Below are 19,441 nucleotides of genomic sequence, written 5' to 3'. Positions count from 1 at the left end.
AATAACATTTTAAAATAAGGGATATTGAGCACGAGACCCTGACAGAGTCGAGAATCATTATGTTTCAAAAGAGATAGATGTGGAGAAAAAGAGAAGAGAATGTGAATCATCCGTTTCAACGATTTACATAATCGTTGTGTTGATGTTGACCCAGTGACGACAAGGAGAGACAACCTCGTTCCAGAATTTCATTAATCTTTACAAATTAATTATATATTTATCTGATATATAGTAATAATATTGAATTTATCGATAATTTTTTTTATCTTTTACTATATGTTAAAATTTAAAAGTTTTTTTTTTTATATAATTGACAGTTTAATGCTAATTTGCCATTAGTTTTGCAAAATTCAAAATGGCGGATCCAAAATGGCGGACGAATTTGAAAAATTGTTTATATTCGCTTGAAACTTGTTACTCGGGGGTTTTTGAGGTCGCTCATTACGAATTTGAGGTTAGTTTTGCAAAATTCAAAATGGCGGATCCAAAATAGCGGACGAATTTGAAAAATTGTTTATATTCGCTTGAAACTTGGTACACGGGGGTTTTTGGGGTCGTTGATTACGAATTTGAGGTTAGTTTTGCAAAATTCAAAATGGCGGATCCAAAATGGCGAACGAATTTGAAAAATTGTTTATATTCGCTTGAAACTTGTTACTCGGGGGTTTTTGGGGTCGCTGATTACGAATTTGAGGTTAGTTTTGCAAAATTCAAAATGGCGGATCCAAAATAGCGGACGAATTTGAAAAATTGTTTATATTCGCTTGAAACTTGGTACACGGGGGTTTTTGGGGTCGCTGATTACGAATTTGAGGTTAGTTTTGCAAAATTCAAAATGGTGGATCCAAAATGACGGACGAATTTGAAAAATTGATTTTAGTTGCTTGAAACGAAAACAACTATGGTAGTAAAACCCACCCGCGTACTATAGTTTCACGAAGGTTACAATATATATATATATATAGAAATGCGATCCAATTAAGGATAACTGCCAATAACTCCAAATGCGGTACACCCCAATATAACACAACATGCTCCCTTGCGATTTGATTTATTTCCAAACTTGTGAATTAAAGATTTACCCAAGACACAAACATAACCTCATCCCAGGTAGTTTTACTGTCCCATAACTTGTTGAATAGAGACGAACAAAAAAAAAAAAAAAAAAGAATTTTTTTTACAAACATAAAAGCACTAACTTTTAAATGACTATATTCAAGGTTCACCTGATTAATGTCCATTGTTTCACATTACAGCCACGAGTTGCAGACTTGCGATTGGCCACGCAACGTAGGCTGTCCAGAACCTAATTTGCCAAAAGATGATATTGAAGATCCCCTTCTCGAACGGTGAGTCACTTTTTATTTAATTTTTTTGTTTTTTTTTTGTTTTTATTGTAGGTGAAAAATTATAATTGGATAAGTTTTGAAGTTTTCCAAAAATTTATACCTAATATGGTATGTTGTTACCTAATACGTAACTTAATTCGTAACCTAATACTAGTAGTACCTTATATTTTAGGTAACATAATTAGATACCGTATTTATTTTAGGTAACTTCAATTTTAAGTACCTTCAATTTTAGGTACCTTTAATTTTAAGTACGATGTGATTAAATACCTTCAATTTTAAGTAACTTCAATTTTAGGTACCTTTAATTTTAAGTACGATGTGATTAAGTTACTTCAATTTTAGGTACCTTTAATTTTAGGTAACTTCAATTTTAAGTACCTTCAATTTTAGGTACCTTTAATTTTAGGTAACTTCAATTTTAGGTACCTTTAATTTTAGGTACGATGTGATTAAGTACCTTCAATTTTAGGTACCTTTAATTTTAGGTACGATGTGATTAAATACCTTCAATTTTAAGTAACTTCAATTTTAGGTACCTTTAATTTTAGGTAACTTCAATTTTAAGTACCTTTAATTTTAGGTACGATGTGATTAAGTACCTTCAATTTTAGCTACCGTATATATTTAGATACCACGAAAATATCTACCATATATTTAGGTAACAAATATACAGGTACCTAATATATATTGTACTTAAAATATAAGGTATCTAATTATGTGGTGCCTAAAATTGAAGGTACATAAAATTAAAGGTACCTAATCACATGGTTCTTAAAATTGAAGATACTTAAAATTGAAGTTACCTCAAATTGAAGGTACTTATTACATAGTACTCATAATTGAAGGTACCTAAAATTGAATGTACTTCAAATTAAAGGTATCTAAAATTGAAGGTACATAAAATTAAAGGTACCTAATCACATGGTACTTAAAATTGAAGGTACTTAAAATTGAAGTTACCTAAAATTGAAGGTACCTAAAATTGAAGTTATTTAATCAAATCGTACCTAAAATTAAAGGTACCTAAAATTGAAGGTACTTTAAATTGAAGTTACCTCAAATTGAAGGTACCTAAAATTGAAGGTATCTAATTATGTGGTACCCAAAATTAAAGGTACCTAAAATTGAAGGTACCTAATTATGTGGTACCCAAAATTAAAGGTACCTAAAATTGAAGGTACCTAATTATGTGGTATCCAAAATTAAAGGTACCTAAAATTGAAGGTACTTAAAATTGAAGTTACCTCAAATTGAAGGTACCTAATTATGTGGTACCCAAAATTAAAGGTACCTAAAATTGAAGGTACTTAAAATTAAAGTTACCTCAAATTGAAGGTACCTAAAATTGAAGGTACCTAAAATTGAAGGTACTTAAAATTGAAGGTACTTAAAATTAAAGTTACTTCAAATTGAAGGTACCTAAAATTGAAGGTACCTAAAATTGAAGGTACTTAAAATTGAAGTTACCTAAAATTGAAGGTACTTAAAATTGACAGTACCTAAAATTGCAGGTACTTAAAATTGAAAGTACCTAATCACATGGAACCTTAAATAAAAGGTACTAATTATTAACTTTGTATATTTCTACAAAAAAAAACATATCAGCATATGTTTCATCTTCTGTCCGACCTATTTTTGATCTGTTTCACTGAAAAATATTCCAAGTAGTAAAATTCGTTTTTGGCGAGACAATTCATTATCTATATATGTATACACGTATGTACATACCATCTTGTAGTTTGACTGACATAAAAAGACTTTTTCCACTGTGCATATTTATTTCATAACGCACAAAATAATATATACGTTCTATTTTTAAATAATTTGCGATTCATACTTTGTTTCTAATGATACATCATTCACAACCATCAATAATAGCATTTATAATTGATAATAACTTCCTGACTATATATATATATATATATATGAAATTTTACACACGTATATAATTTACTAGATAAAGGTTAAGCAAGGTGTAAATCACTTTCACAGTTAGCAACACACAATTTATGTAATGTGCCCGCACCGCCGAGAATCTCTTTACGGATAATCTGCGGTTTTAATATATATAAAGAAGTTTCACGATTTTCCACAAATTACAAATAGCTTACTAATATGTTCTCTCTACCGTATATTGGTGAATGCGATTAAGTTGAAAGGTACCGGTGGAGGCCACACACGCAGAGCCACTTAACTACATATGTATAAATATATATATATATATATATATATATATATATATATATTATATATAAATACATATGTATATATTTATTCATTAGATTATTATCTGATTTTATATTGCAAATGTGAATAAGCAAATATTTTTTGTTATTGTTATTGTTTTTTATTTTATTGGCACATATAGTAGGTAAATCTAAAGTAAAAAACAATTTCTCACTGTTTCAAACTAACTAACTTTTAACTAGTTCAAAACTATTGGAATTACTTTGAACTATTTTAAAACTATGTTGAAACTAGTTTAAAACTAGTTTCAAACTATCTTGGTACTAGTTTAAAACTATTTTCAATTTATGTTAAAACTATTTTGGTACTAGTTTAAAACTATTTTCAAACTATGTTAAAACTATTTTGGTACTAGTTTAAAACTATTTTCAAACTATGTTGGAACTACTTTAAAACTATATTGAAACTATGTTGGAACTAGTTTAAAACTATTTTGAAACTATGTTGGAACTAGTTTAAAACTAATTTCAAACTATGTTGGAACTAGTTTAAAACTAATTTCAAACTATCTTGGTACTAGTTTAAAACTATTTTGGTACTAGTTTAAAACTATTTTCAAACTATGTTAAAACTATTTTGGTACTAGTTTAAAACTATTTTCAAACTATGTTGGAACTACTTTAAAACTATATTGAAACTATGTTGGAACTAGTTTAAAACTATTTTGAAACTATGTTGGAACTAGTTTAAAACTAATTTCAAACTATGTTGGAACTAGTTTAAAACTAATTTCAAACTATCTTGGTACTAGTTTAAAACTATTTTGGTACTAGTTTAAAACTATTTTCAAACTATGTTAAAACTATTTTGGTACTAGTTTAAAACTATTTTCAAACTATGTTGGAACTACTTTAAAACTATATTGAAACTATGTTGGAACTAGTTTAAAACTATTTTGAAACTATGTTGAAAGTTGTCTAATACTATTTCAAAAACTGTGTTCCAACATAAACACAGTTTAAAACTAGATCCCATGTAGTTTCAAAATAGTTTCTAATTAGTTGTAACTACTTTTACATTATTTGCGAATTAAAACCAATTTTTAGCAAGTTTTTAACTAGTTTAAACCAGTTATAATTTGTTCAAACAAGTTTCTTAATAGTTCAAACCAGTTCTAGTTTGTTCAAACTAGTTCTAATTTGTTCAAACAAGTTTCTAACTAGTTCAAACCAGTTTTAATTTGTTCAAACAAGTTTCTAACTAGTTCAAAGCAGTTTTAATTTGTTCAAACAAGTTTCTAACTAGTTCAAACAAGTTCTAGTTTATTGAAACCAGTTCTAATTTGTTCATAACAGTTTCTAATTGAAAAAATGAATTCATTTTCAAAAAAAAAAATGTTAGTAAACTGAATATCAAGTTGAATCTCTCTCACGCCGATACACTCAAAGAGAGTTCAATAATAATTTTCCCAAAAAAAAAAAAAAAAAAAAAAAATTTCACATTCACGGAAATGCAATATACAACATCGATTTAATAATGTAATATGCGCACGAGAGATCGTTGCACGTCTGATTATATTATTGAAGCGCAAAACTCACATCACATCACATCACTCGACTTCCACTCAAGTGTGTGTATCCTCGTACTCAATCAAGTTTACGTAAAATGGTATCAAGTTCCTGGTATAATCGTCTTGACCAATCGAATCATCAATATACTATATATATATACATATATGTATATATGATTTTCTATGTATGTCGATCTTTAAACGATCCACATGAGGCGAGGAAATAGTAGAAGAAGGAGAAAATCGGATGTACAAAATGTATATATACATATATATATATATTTGCTGCTCTGCATTAAACTTAATAATACTTTCACCTCGCAAATACGATTAAATTAGAGCAAAAATTTTATTATTCTATACTTTATGGAAATATTATAAAAATATAAAATTTATAATTTTAGTCTTAAAAAAAAAATTTTTTTTTTTTTATTAATAACAATTAAAATTACATTTATGAAAAATTTTGTACAAACTAGTTTCTAACTAGTTACAAAATAACTTTTAAAAACCACTCCAAACTAGTTTGAAACCACTATAAACTCGTTCAAAATTAGTTATGATGGGTTTAAACTAGTTGTGACCAGTTTTGAACAAATTTGGACTTGCTTCAACCAGTCCAAACTAGTTCACAACTTGTTTCTACTAATAAAAAAACTTGTCCAAATTAGTTTCCAACTTGTTCAAACTAATTACAACTTGTTTAAACTAGTTCCCAACTTGTTCCGACTAATAAAAACTTGTCCAAACCAATCTCCAACTTGTTCGAACTACTTTCAATTTGTTCAAACTAGTTTCCAAATTGCTACAATATGTTTAAATTAGTTATAACATGTTTAAACTATTTTCCAACTTGTTACGACTTATAAAATCTTATCCAAACTAGTTTCAAACTTGTTCAAACTACTTTCAACTTGTTTAAACCAGTTTAGAATATGTTCGTACTAGTTTCCAACAAGTTGAAATTAGTTACATCTTGTTTAAACAAGTTTCTAACTCGTTCAAACTAGTTTCAACTTGTATAAAGTAGTTTTCAACTTGTTCGTATTGGTTCCAACTAGTTTTCAACCTGTCCCAAACCCGTTACAACTAGTTTTCAAGTTGTTCCAACGAGTCGAAACTTTTTTTCAACTTGTTCAAATTACTTTTAACTGGTTTCCAAGTTGTTCAGACTAGTTACAACTATATTTCCACTTGTCCAGACTAGTTGCAACTAGTTTCCAACATGTTCAAACTAATTACAAGTAATTTCCAACTGGTTCAAACAAGTTACAAGTAGTTTTCAACTTGTTCGGACTAGTTACAAGTAGTTTCCAACTTGTTCGGACTAGTTACAAGTAGTTTCCAACTTGTTAGAACTAGTTACAACTAGTTTTAAAATTTCAGTAACTAGTTACAACTGGGTTGTAACTCATTGTTTTCTTTTTCTTTTTTTTTTGCTAAATTTCTTTCTTCAATTATGTCAACAGAGCTGCCAAGGCTGAATCGATACAACAACAACAACAGCAAAGGCCAACGCAACGACAACAACAAAATTCCGTAACTGTCACGGCGCCACAATCATCAACAATTCCCGAACGACAATTTCGTCAACGACAACATCAAAGGACATATCACGATGAGGAATATGAGCCAGCATCTGAAATTGAGAGTGATCGTCAGCAAAGAGTCTATCGAGGTCAACCATCAACGATCGGTCAAGTTCAACGTGATCGCGATGGTCTCAGGAGAAATATCATCAGTGTAAGTTTTAATAGGACACAAATATTTTTTTTTTTTTTTTTGAATTTCATTGCTTTATATATTTATTAATATTTATTTAAAGAAAAAATAATTGTTTTTAATTTTTTTGTCAGTTTTGAGTAGTTGAAACAATGTAGAAATGGTTTTAACCTAATTTTAAAGCACTTTTTTTTTAGTTAAGTGTAATTAGTAACTAGATTCAATCTAATTACTACTAGTTGAAAGTAGTTTCTATCTAGTTGCTGTCTAGTTATTGCATAGTTTCTATCTAGTTTCTTACCTAGTTCCTGTCTAGTTTTTGCCTAATTTCTGCTTAGTTTCTGCCTAGTTGCTGTCTAGTTTCTTCCAAGTTTCTGCCTAGTTTCTACCTAGTTTTTGCCTAGTTCCTGCTAGTTTCTTCCAAGTTTCTGTCCAGTTTCTGCCTAGTTTCTACCTAGTTTTTGCCTAGTTTCTGTTTAGTTTCTTTCAAGTTTCTCCCTAGTTTCTGCCTAGTTTCTGTCTAGTTTCTGTCTAGTTTCTGCCCAGTTTCTACCTAGTTTTTGTCTAGTTTCTGTCTAGTTTCAATCTAGTTTCAAACAGAAACTCCAGTTTCCAACCAGTTCAAACTAGTTTAACAACAAATTCACTCTAGTTTCCAAATAGTACAAACTAGTATGACAATAACTTCACACTAGTTTCCAACTAGTTCAATCTAGTCCAATGAAAAATTTAAACTAGTTTAATAGAAAATTAAACGGTTTTTTTTTAAATTTAAATTAATAAAAAATTTAAAAATACTTTTCTTAAGAATTTTGATAATTTCATTTGTAATTTAAATTCTAACAAAGATTTATTTTTTTTGTGGTAAAAAAATTTTTTTTTTTTATTCTAAAAAAAATGATTTCAAATGACATATATATATTTATATAAATGAAATTGAATGCAAGTAGAGCCTTGTTCTAGTTAATATACTTACAATAGAAGAGAAAGAGAGAATAATTAGAATTATATAAATATATCTGTATTATTATGATTTTTTTTTTAAATATAGAGCATATTGCATATTGAATTATATTATATTTTAAGCGAAGGAATTTAATTCAGCATGAAGTTCTCAATGGATGTTGATAATTAATATAATAGATGTTGGACACACAATTATTTAAATATTATTCAAACAATGTATCACAAAACATTGTATCCTGTTACGAATTATTCTCGCTTTATTAACATACAATGATTTTTCATTTTATATATATATATATATATGCATCATAATGAGGGGAATATATAATAGAAAACAGGAGCACAACTTCTTATAAATACATTGAGCAAGTTGTGATTAACAATAATAATAATAATAATAATAATAATAATTCTTTAGGTCTTTATAAATTCATATTATATTTTGAATCTTTAATTATTTTTTTTTAATTTAATTTTTAATTTATTTTTTTTTTATTTTATAGAAGCGGATCAATTTTTTTTTTTAATGGTAACAGAAAAATATTTTTTTGTTATTACTTTATTATTTTGATATTTTTTTTTATTTTATTACTTTTTTAATTTACTGTTTTAATTGTAATTAATTATTACCTATTTTTTAAAAAATAAATAAAATATCAATTATTTTTCAGGAAAGGGAAAAGGACAGCATTATAAATTCGAGGGCTCAGACTGAAAGTCACTACAGGTGATTTATTTATTTTTTTTATTTATTTAATTATTTTTCTATTTATGTAGATGAGACGGTATCATTTTGAGAAAAAAAAACCATTTTTTTCTTTATATTAATTTTTTTCAATATAAAAAAACTTAATTTTTTATTTTTTTTCAATATAAAAAAAATTAATTTTTTAATTTTTTTTTTTTTTTATTTAAAGGAGCGCACCATCTGAATCGCCAAGAAATGTAAAAACAACAGCTTCGACAGCGGCGCCAGTACCAGCGCCATTTTCGAAAAGCTATTATAATGATCCTGATCAAAGTTATCCTTTTTATACAATTTACGATGACGATGTTTCCATTTATAAAGACGATGGTAAGTGTTAAAAAAAAAAAAAAATTTTTTTTAATTCAAATCTAGAATTTTTTAAGGAACAATTTTTTTTTATTTTTATATATTTTTTAAATTTTTATATTTTTTTTTAATTTTTATATTTTTTTTTAATTTTTATATTTTTTTTTAATTTTTATATTTTTTTTTAATTTTTATATTTTTTTTTAATTTTTATATTTTTTTACTCTTTTTTTATTTTTGAATATTTTTTAAATTTTTAAATTTTTAAATTTTTATATTTTTTTACTCTTTTTTATTTTTAAATTTTTTTTTTAAATTTTTAAATTTTTATATTTTTTTACTCTTTTTTATTTTTAAATATTTTTAAAATTTCTTAATTTTCTTTTTATTTTTATATTTTTTTAATTTTTCCTCCAATTGATAGAACTTACGAAATATGTTTTGAATTCTGTCGCGCTTGAGGTAAAATGGCAAATAGTAAAATATATCACGCAATTAGAAAACAAAAAAGGAATAAACTCTTGCTTAATTGCTATTTATTCAGAAAGAAAAAAAAAAAAAAAAAAAAAGAAAGAAAGAAAAAACAAAATACCAACAACCAGAAAATCGAATGTCGTTTTAAGAAAAATCAATAAATGAAACTTGTCTCTCACTATATATATATATATAATTTTCGTTACTTTATATTTATAAATAAATATTAATTAATTAATTAATTTATTTATTTAAATTTTACACGGCTTTACAAAAAAATACCCTTTATAAAGTAAAAAAAAAATTATTATTTTTTTTTATTAATAATTGTTATTATTATTATTATATTAAATTAAATAATTATTTGATTATTTAAGAAAATTACAATTATTTTGTTTTTTTTTTCTAAATTTTTTTTTTTAAGATTACAATCAATACACGGTGAACCACACGTTACCGGTTCAACATCAAAGCGTGAGAATAAGTGACGTGTCATCGAACTCAAAGCAATATCATCAAAAGCCGAAGAAGGTCACCGTAAACGATGCTGACAAGTACAACTTGAATCAAGACGTCACAGTTCAGGATTACGACATTTACGACAATCAGGTGAGTACCTTAATCGACAATATTCTATAATTTATTTATTTATTAATTTATAATAAAACATTATTATTTATTTATAATATTTATAAATAGATAAAAAATAAATATTTTTATATATTTCTATTTAAATAAACAAATAATTACTTTTTTATTTAATTTTTTTTTTGTTTTTTTCTCCTTTTAGGCTCAACTAAACAAGAATAAATTTAGACTCACGGACAATCAACAATCAATAAGGTAAGAGATTTACAATTTTTTTGTATTATTAATTATAAACTTGTTTATTTGAAAATATTTTGAAAACTAGTTTGAAACTATTTTAAAACTAGTTTTAATTTATTTAATATCTATTTTAAAAACCAGTTTTAAACTAGTTTGAAACTATTTTAAAACTAGTTTGAAACTATTTTGAAACTAGTTTGAAACTATTTTAAAACTAGTTTGAAACTATTTTAAAACTAGTTTTAATTTATTTAATATCTATTTTAAAAACCAGTTTTAAACTAGTTTGAAACTATTTAAAAACTAGTTTGAAACTAGTTTTAAACTATTTAAAAACTAGTTTGAAACTATTTTAAAACTAGTTTGAAACTATTTTAAAACTAGTTTTAAACTATTTAAAAACTAGTTTGAAACTAGTTTGAATCTATTTTAAAAGTATTTTCAAATTATTTATGAACTATTTTAATTCTAGTTAGAAACTATTTTCAAATTATTTAATAACTATTTTAAAAACTAGTGTGAAACTATTTTAAAACTAGTTTCAAATAAATTATTAACTATTCTCAAAACTAGTTTAAAGCTATTTTAAAAACTTGTTTAAAACTATTTTAAAGATATTTTCAAAACTTGTTTAAAACTATTTTAAACTTTTTTTGAAATAGTCTAGAATAATTTTAACAATTAATAACTAATTCAAATTTGTTTTAAACTAGTTCGAAATAGTTTCGAGTAGTTTGAACAATTTAGAACTAGTTCGAAATTATTTTAAACTAGTTTAGAACAGTTTAAAAATAGTTTGAAATAGTTTTCTTTTTATTTTTCCAATAATTTTTTAATTTAAAAAATTAAATTGTTTATTGTTTTTAACAATGATGTCAAATTGTTTATTAATGTTTTAATTTTTTTTTTAATATTTAATCAAACAATACGAATAATATAATCATAATAATAAGAGTAAAAAAAAATTGCAATTTGTCTAAACCTCGCAATATTTAATTATAACTAACTGAATAACAAATTATTGACACTTTCTCCTAATTTGACCAAAGAATTTCAAAGCAAAAAAAAAAAAAATAAAATAAAATAATAAAAGATAATATTTTAATTGTCATTCAAATTCTTTTTCTTTTTTTCTTCTTCCTTCTCATCTTTGAAATATATGTAATTAGATTTGAATTGCAATAATAGTTTTGCCAACAAATTTTTGTCGACTTACTCTTAAGCAAACGATAATAAATGAAAAAGACTTTCGTAATTTTCGCAACTCAACAAATAATAATAATTCTTATTTTATTTTTTATTTTGTATCGCGTTTTCTATTTTATGCTTTATTATTATTATTATTATTATTTTTTCTACGTTTGCAAAATGTAATGAAATTAATAATAAATAAAAAAAATACTTGTTTTTTCTTCAAAAAAAAAAAAATTGCAATGAAAATAAAGAAAAAGAAAAAAAATTCTTTGATAGATCGATTTCTCGAGTAATCGATTCTTCGATATTTCGATAGATCGATTAATCGATACTCTAATTGAACGATATTTGCATTAATTGATATTTCGATTAATTTATAGTTCGATTAATCGATAATCTAATTAATCGATATTTCGATAGATCGATAGTTCGATTAATCGATACTCTAATTGATCGATATTTGCATTAATCGATATTTCGATTAATTCATAGTTCGATTAATCGATATTTCGATAGATCCATAATTCGATTAATCGATACTCTAATTGATCGATATTTGCATTAATCGATATTTCGATTAATTCATAGTTCGATTAATCGATATTTCGATAGATCGATAGTTCGATTAATCGATACTCTAATTGATCAATATTTGCATTAATCGATTTTTTTTTATTTTTTTTTAATTTTTGAAAAAAAGCTAATTTAATTTATTAATGTAATTTTTTTTCAATTTATAAAAACAATTTTTTTTTTTAGAACTAATGTTTTAAGTCATCCAGTTGTTCATGTGACAACGCCAAATTCAATTGTCGATTCATACATTTCTCTGACAACAACAACTCAACCAACACCAACGACTGTTCGTCAATATTCAATAAGTGCTCCCAGGTATGTGAAGGCAAAAATAAAAAATTTTAATTTAAAAAAAAAATAAACGAATTTGATAATAAAATGTTTTTTTGAAAACAATTTTTTTTTTTAAATAATTTTTTTTCGAAATTAAATTTTTGTGAAACAAATTATAAATATATATATATATATATATATATATATAATATATATATATAAATCAAATTCGTCTGTTTTTAATATTTCATTTCTATTTTTGTTTGAGCTTTAGAAATTAGACATTAGATGGCACTAACTGTTAATATGCAAATGGCGTCCGATAAACAGCTGATATCTATATAAAGGCTCACACATCAGATTTTAAAATTTTTATTAAAAGAAAACTAAAAGAAAAAAAATAATTTCAAAAAATGATTTCTATTTTTGACAATTGAATCTAGGGAATTAATTTATTTATATTTATTTATAAATTAAAAAAAAAAAAATTAAACGAAAATTTATAATTAATTTGTCTTTTGCAATTTAAACAGTTAGTGTCAAAAAAAAGTATTTTCTTCTGCTCTCTGTGTTTTTTAGCTCCTAATTTCTTTTGTTTTTCTAATATTAACATAATGTGAAAAATTAATTTTCTTCTTAACAAGAACTTTATTTAGCATTATTAATTCTTTCACTATAATTTTTAATCATCTTTAAAAATTAAAAAAAAAAAATTTTTTTTAATTTCAATTAATAATATAGTTAATTGAAAAATTAATTTAATTTTAAATAATAATATAATTGAATTAAAATTAAAAAAAAATTTATTTTTTTTTAATTCTTTAATACAATATTATTTGAATTTTTTTTTTTATTAACCTTGACCAACACAAGTTTTCAATATTGAGAAAAAGGAAAGCCGCAATGTTGTGACGCGGATTTCTACGCGAGACGCGATTCGCTTGTTAATAAATTAGCCGATAGTATCTTCAATGATCGCGAGTGTCACATTATATATATATATATACATTACAATATTATTGGTATTTTTTAATTCATCAAATATTTGTTTTGTAAATAAATATTTATTATTATTATTATTATTATTATTATTATTAATCAAATTATTTGAAAAAAAATTCGTCGCGAAGTTTTATTTTTTTTTCATCTAATCTCGTTTGAACGAAAAATATTTTTTTCTTACTTGTAATTAAAAATTAAATTAATTAAAACTCACTGTACCAAGAAAAAAGCCAAGTCAACCTTTTTTTTCTCTAATTGTTTTTAAAATTATTAACATGTAGTGAAAAAAAATTATTTATTTTTAATTAATAAATCATAAATTATTTATTAATTTTTTTTTTTATTATTGGTAATAAGTAAATAATAAATTATTTATTAACAGTAATTAATAAACAATTAATTATTATTAAATACTGTTAATTAATAATAATACTAATAATAATAACTAAATAATTAAATATTTTTTATTAACAATTGTTAATTAATACATAATTAATTATTATTAATAATTACTGTTAATTAATAAACAATTAATTAGTAGTAATTATTATTACTGTCAATTAATAAATAATTAATTATTGTTATTAATTACTGTTAATTTATAAATAATTAATTATTCTTATTAATTACTGTTAATTAATAAACAATTAATAAATAATTAAATTATTTATTATTAACAAATTAACTATCTGTTAATTATTATTTATTACAGTTAATAAATTAATTAATTATTATTAATTATTGATTAATTTTTTTTTTATTTTTTTTTTCTCTTTTTTACGGTTTTGTCCACTAAATTTTTTTTTTCAATTTTAAATTGTGACTAATATTTTAGAATGTCGGCCAAGGCCCAATTTTCTTTTCTTCTTTATCTCTCTCTCTCTCTTTTTCTTTCATTATTCCTTTTCCTATTTTTCATTTGACAGACATTTGTTCGCAATATACTAAATATTAATTTCACTCTTACTTGCTTTCTCCTCGGCATAAACGACTATATTAAATGAAAGCACTCTCTTTCTCTCACTTTTTTTTCTTTCTCTCTCTCTTTCTGTCTCTCTGTCTCGCTTTTAAATAGAAAAAAAAAAAAAACGTCGGGTGTTAAATTCGCGTCGTTATAACAAACACTGATTTGTTTTTACAGCCGGGGTCGACCACAAGTTAACCGTGGTACCGCACCACCGTAAGTATCATTATTATTGACTCTTTACACACATCTAAATTTAGACTAGATTTTCAATTTTTTTTTCATTCTAATTTATTTCAATTAAAAAAAAAAATTACATTAAAAATTAAAAAAAAAATTTTTTTTGACGAATTTTAAACAATATTAAACAGTTTTGAACATATTTAAATTTGTTTTAAACCATTTCAAACAGGTTCGTACTTGTTTAGACCTGTTTGAACAAGTTTAAAACTTGTTTTAATTTGTTCTAAACTTGTTGCAAGTAGTTTTAAATTTGTTGCAAATAGTTTTAAATGGTTTAAACCTTGTTTTAAATAAATTTAAATGATTTTAAATAAATTTAAACTTGTTATAAATAGTTTTAAACGGTTCTAAACGGTTTTAAATAGTTTTAAACTTCTTTTAAATAGTTTTAAACTTGTTGAAAATAGTTTTAAATGGTTTAAAACTTGTTTTAAATAAATTTAAATGATTTTAAATAAATTTAAACTTGTTATAAATAGTTGTAAACGGACCTAAACGGTTTTAAATAGTTTTAAACTTGTTATAAATAGTTGTAAACGGTTCTAAACGATTTTAAATAGTTTTAAACTTGTTTTAAACAGTTTTAAACTTGTTTTAATTTGTTCTAAACTTGTTGCAAGTAGTTTTAAACTTGTTGCAAATAGTTTTAAATAAATTGAAATGATTTTAAATAAATTTAAATGATTTTAAATAAATTTAAATGATTTTAAATAAATTTAAATGATTTTAAATAAATTTAAACTTGTTATAAATAGTTGTAAACGGTTCTAAACGGTTTGAAATAGTTTTAAACTTGTTTCAAATAGTTTTAAACTTGTTTTAAATAGTTTTAAACTTGTTTCAAATAGTTTTAAACTTGTTTTAAATAGTTTTAAACTTGTTGCAAATAGTTTTAAATGGTTTAAAACTTGTTTTAAATAAATTTAAATGATTTTAAATAGTTTTAAACTTGTTATAAATAGTTGAAAAACGGATCTAAACGGTTTTAAATAGTTTTAAACTTGTTTCAAATAGTTTTGAACTTGTTTCAAATAGTTTTGAACTTGTTATAAATAGTTGTAAACAGTTTTAAATGGTTTTAAATAGTTTGAAAAAAGTTTTAAATAATTTCTAACCTTTTTTTTTTTAATAATTTTAAACCGTTTTAAATAATTTGAAATAGTTTTAAAAAGTTTTAAATAATTTCTAAAAGTTTTTTTTTAAATAATTTTAATTTGTTGTAAGTAATTTTAAATAATTTTAAATAGTTTTTAACAGTTTTAACAAGTTTTCAATGCATTCTTAATTTATTTCAAAACAATTTTGAATATGTTTAAAATTTATTTATGAAAATTTTTTCAAAAATTTTACTTTACAAATTTATTTTTATTCTAACTTTTCTTTATTTATCTGACAAAAGACGAACAAAGAAAAAGTGACCGTATTGTTTAACTTTATTTTATTTTATTTTTTTGCTATTATTGTTTAATGACAAAAAAAAACTAAATTAATCATTTTATATCAGAAGTAAAAAAATAAATATTTTTTTAAATTTACGTTAAATTTGATGTGATTAAAAAAAAAAAAAAAAAAAAAATTCCCCAGGAAAGAAAAATGTGCCTTTATTTGGTTTAAAATGCGGTCACGATAATATCTTTGCGATTTTATGGATTACGAAAGTTATGTCGTTCAAATAGAAATCGTATTTTAATCGATTGTAAAAAGGGGGAGACAGGGAGAGGGGGGGAGAGGAGGGTGGACAAAAAAAGGAGTCAATTTAACATTAATTGTGTCATTCTTACTTCAATATTGTCCCGGTCAATTTAAATTGGCGAAAACATATTTTTACTGTCAACTATTAGATAATACGACTTGAATGGTTATAAATATTTTCAATGATTTAGTAACGAGCACACTTTTTATTTTACTCTATTATAATTTACGTTGTTTTATTGACAAATTTTCGAAAATCATTATTATTTTTATTATTATTTTTTTAATATTATTATTATTTTATTATTTTTATTTATTATTATTATTATTAATTTATTATTTTTATTTTTTTTTATTATTATTTTCTTTTTATAAAATTTTTATTTAAATAAAAAAAACTGTATGATTTGAATTTTTTGAAAATTAGCGCGCTTTCTAACTTCAAATGAAAAACAAACATGGCCGATATCGCGTCGATCAGCTGTTTCAATGTGGCGTCACTTGAAATTTTTTTTTCTCAATTATTAAGAAATAAATTAATATTTCAAATTTATTTTTATCAAAATATAATCTACTCAATGGCAAAATTAATATTTTTTATTTATTTAATTTCTCCAAATTTTTTTTTGTCAATAATATTTTTTTTTAGGTTAAGAATCTTATCTCAAATTTTATTTTCAGTTTTTAAAAATTGTTTTTCCAAATTTTTAGGTAAAAAAAATTGGAACTTCAAAAAAAAAATTTAATTAACATAAATTTTTTTTTTTTTATTTTCAAGACGCTCGCGACCAACATTAAAACCATCGACAGAAATTGTTTCCAAGGCACAGGAATTTGTTGACATCTATAGACATCCGGCTGTAAGACCGGCGCCAATTTATCCAACGCCACAAGTTGACAAACCAGCCGCCAGATGTCGTAAAGACGTTTGTTTAATACCTGATTGTTCGTGTGGTGGTGCTGATATTCCAGGTAATGTGTGATAATAATAATAATAATAATTTTTTTTATTTTTATATAACTAAAAAAAATTTAATTTATTATTAAATTTTTTTTAAATAAAATCCCAAGGGCGAGAAAAAGGAACTTTCGCGTCAATTGTCAAATATGGCGGCCGCGCTCCGAACAGCTGATTTTTTTTCTGTCACCTCGTAATTTTGTTGTTGTGTAAAATTTTATAGAAATGAGATAAATCTTTCGGGATAACGAATTTCATTTTTAGGCGTCTGAGATTTTTTGAAACACTTATTGATAATTTTTTAAGAAAAAAAAAAAAATTTTAAATATAAAAAAAATTCACAAAAAACAAACGAAATTAAAAACATAAAGGAAAAACTAAAAAAAAGAAAATAAAAAAATAAAAATTTTAAAAAGAAAAAATTTTGTTTAAAAATTAAATTTAATTTTAAAAAATATTAAAAAATTTTAAAAAAGTAATAAAAAGTTAAAAAAAAATTTTTAAATTAAAATTTTTTTTTTTAAATTTGTTTTTATTAAAAAAAATGTGAAAAAAACCCGAAATAAATAAAAAAAATTGAAAAACTTAAAAAAGAAATTAGTAAAAAATAAAAATAAATAAAAAAAGTTTTTAAAAATTAAAAAATAAATTTAAAAAATTGGAAAAAGAACTAAAAATAAATAAAAAAATATATTAAAAATTAAAAAAAAGTAATAAAAATTTGAAAATAAATAGAAAAAAAATATTAAAAAATAAAAAAAAATTATACAAATTTTTTAAAAAATTAAAAAAACATAAAAAAATTAATTAATTAATTAAAAAATAATAAGAAATTCAAAAAAAAGTAATAAAAAATTGAAAATAAATAAAAAATATATTAAAAATTAAAAAAAAAGTAATAAAAATTTGAAAATAAATAGAAAAAAAAATATTAAAAAATAAAAAAAAATTATAAAAATTTAAAAAAACATAAAAAAATTAATTACCATTACAAAAATGCGAAATTTATTGTTTCAAAAAACAAAAAAATTAATTATTGGCGGAAAAAAATAATTAAAAATCAATTCACAATATTAATAATAATAATAAACTAAAATAAAAATGGAGGGGAGAAAAATACTTGTCGAGCATGGCTGATTAACGGAGACAAGGTGACGCAATATTGTCCGCGTTCCGAATGTTGATTTTGACGATCGATTTAGCAGTCCGCTTGAAGACTTTCTCCCTGTTCTCTAAAACGTTACATACTCATTACTTCAGTACACGTTTGAAAGTGAAACAGATACGTGTATGTATATGTATTTATGTGAGCACCTTTAATAACTTCAACGAACCTCCTATCGCGAAGGAGAAGAAAAAAAACGGCGCCCCCCTCCCCCCTCTCACCCTTTCGCAATAAAACAGCCAGAGCGCGGCCTTCGTTCACGAGGCACGTAATTGCTCGCATTAAACGTGCCCACATTGTCACAATAAAACAATAGCAATGACCAAGGAAGAAATTCTTTCACGAGGAAGTAAACACGCTTATCTCGGGGATATTAAAAAAAAAAAAAAAAAAAAAAAGAACCCACTGATTTTTATTCATATACATAACACGTATTCAAGAAAAAACAATTTCCATTTTATTTTTCAACAAAAAAAATAATATATTTTTTACCAACTGTTGTCTTAAACAGTTTCAAATTAGTTTTAAATAATTTTCTAATTTGTTCGAAATCGTTTTAAATAATTTTAAACAGTAAAAAAACGTTTCGAACTTGTCTGAACAGGTTTCAAACATGTTTAAACTGGTTTAAAATTGGTTAGAACTAGTTTAAATTGGTTGAAAATAGGTTAGAACTAGTTTAAACTGGTTTAAAATAGGTTTGAATTGGTTTAAACCAGTTTGAAATAGGATTAAACTCCTTTCGAACTTGTCTTAAATGGTTTAAACTTGTTTAAACTGGTTTAAAAAAGGTTTGGACTTGTTTAAATTGATTTGAACATGTTTAAAATATTTTTAAACTGGTTTAAACCGGTTTAAAACAGGATTAAACTGGTTTAAAACAGAATTAAACTGGTTTAAACTTGTTTCAAACTTGTCTTAACTGGTTTAAACTTGTTAAAACTGATTTGAAATAGGTCTGCACTTGTTTCGACTTGTTTAAACTGGTTTGAACTAGTTTAAATTATGTTTGGTCTAGTTTAAAATATGTTTGAACTGCCTTGAACTTGTTTAAACTGGTTTAAAACAGGATTAAACTGGTTTAAACTTGTTTCAAACTTGTCTTAACTTGTTTAGACTTGTTTCAAACTGGTTTGAACTAGTTTAAATTATGTTTGGTCTAGTTTAAGATATGTTTGAACAAACCTATATTAAACAAGTTTAAACCAGTTAAAACAAGTT

General features: G+C 23.6%; 1 protein-coding gene across 3 annotated transcripts in view; it reads left to right on the top strand.

Annotated features, from left to right (window-relative positions):
• Positions 1-19,441, top strand: part of LOC127289687 (uncharacterized) — a 111,043-nt gene that overhangs the window by 76,575 nt on the left and 15,027 nt on the right. For 2 of the 3 annotated variants that reach the window (XM_051317778.1, XM_051317777.1), the window contains exons 3-11: positions 1,257-1,349; positions 6,579-6,852; positions 8,469-8,524; positions 8,715-8,872; positions 9,750-9,934; positions 10,116-10,168; positions 12,107-12,238; positions 14,340-14,378; positions 16,876-17,069. In XM_051317778.1, the coding sequence (XP_051173735.1) occupies positions 1,257-1,349; positions 6,579-6,852; positions 8,469-8,524; positions 8,715-8,872; positions 9,750-9,934; positions 10,116-10,168; positions 12,107-12,238; positions 14,340-14,378; positions 16,876-17,069 (1,184 nt within the window). The remainder of the gene's footprint in view (positions 1-1,256; positions 1,350-6,578; positions 6,853-8,468; positions 8,525-8,714; positions 8,873-9,749; positions 9,935-10,115; positions 10,169-12,106; positions 12,239-14,339; positions 14,379-16,875; positions 17,070-19,441) is intronic. The other variant, XM_051317779.1, reaches the window with a different exon arrangement.

Source organism: Leptopilina boulardi, unplaced genomic scaffold (genome assembly GCF_019393585.1).
Source record: "Leptopilina boulardi isolate dan_hultmark-lab unplaced genomic scaffold, ZJU_Lbou_2.1 LbouV2_5, whole genome shotgun sequence".
In the NCBI taxonomy this organism is placed as follows: Eukaryota; Metazoa; Arthropoda; class Insecta; order Hymenoptera; family Figitidae; genus Leptopilina; species Leptopilina boulardi.
Note: the sequence above shows the minus strand (reverse complement) of the source record. Positions and strands in the feature narration are given on the sequence as shown.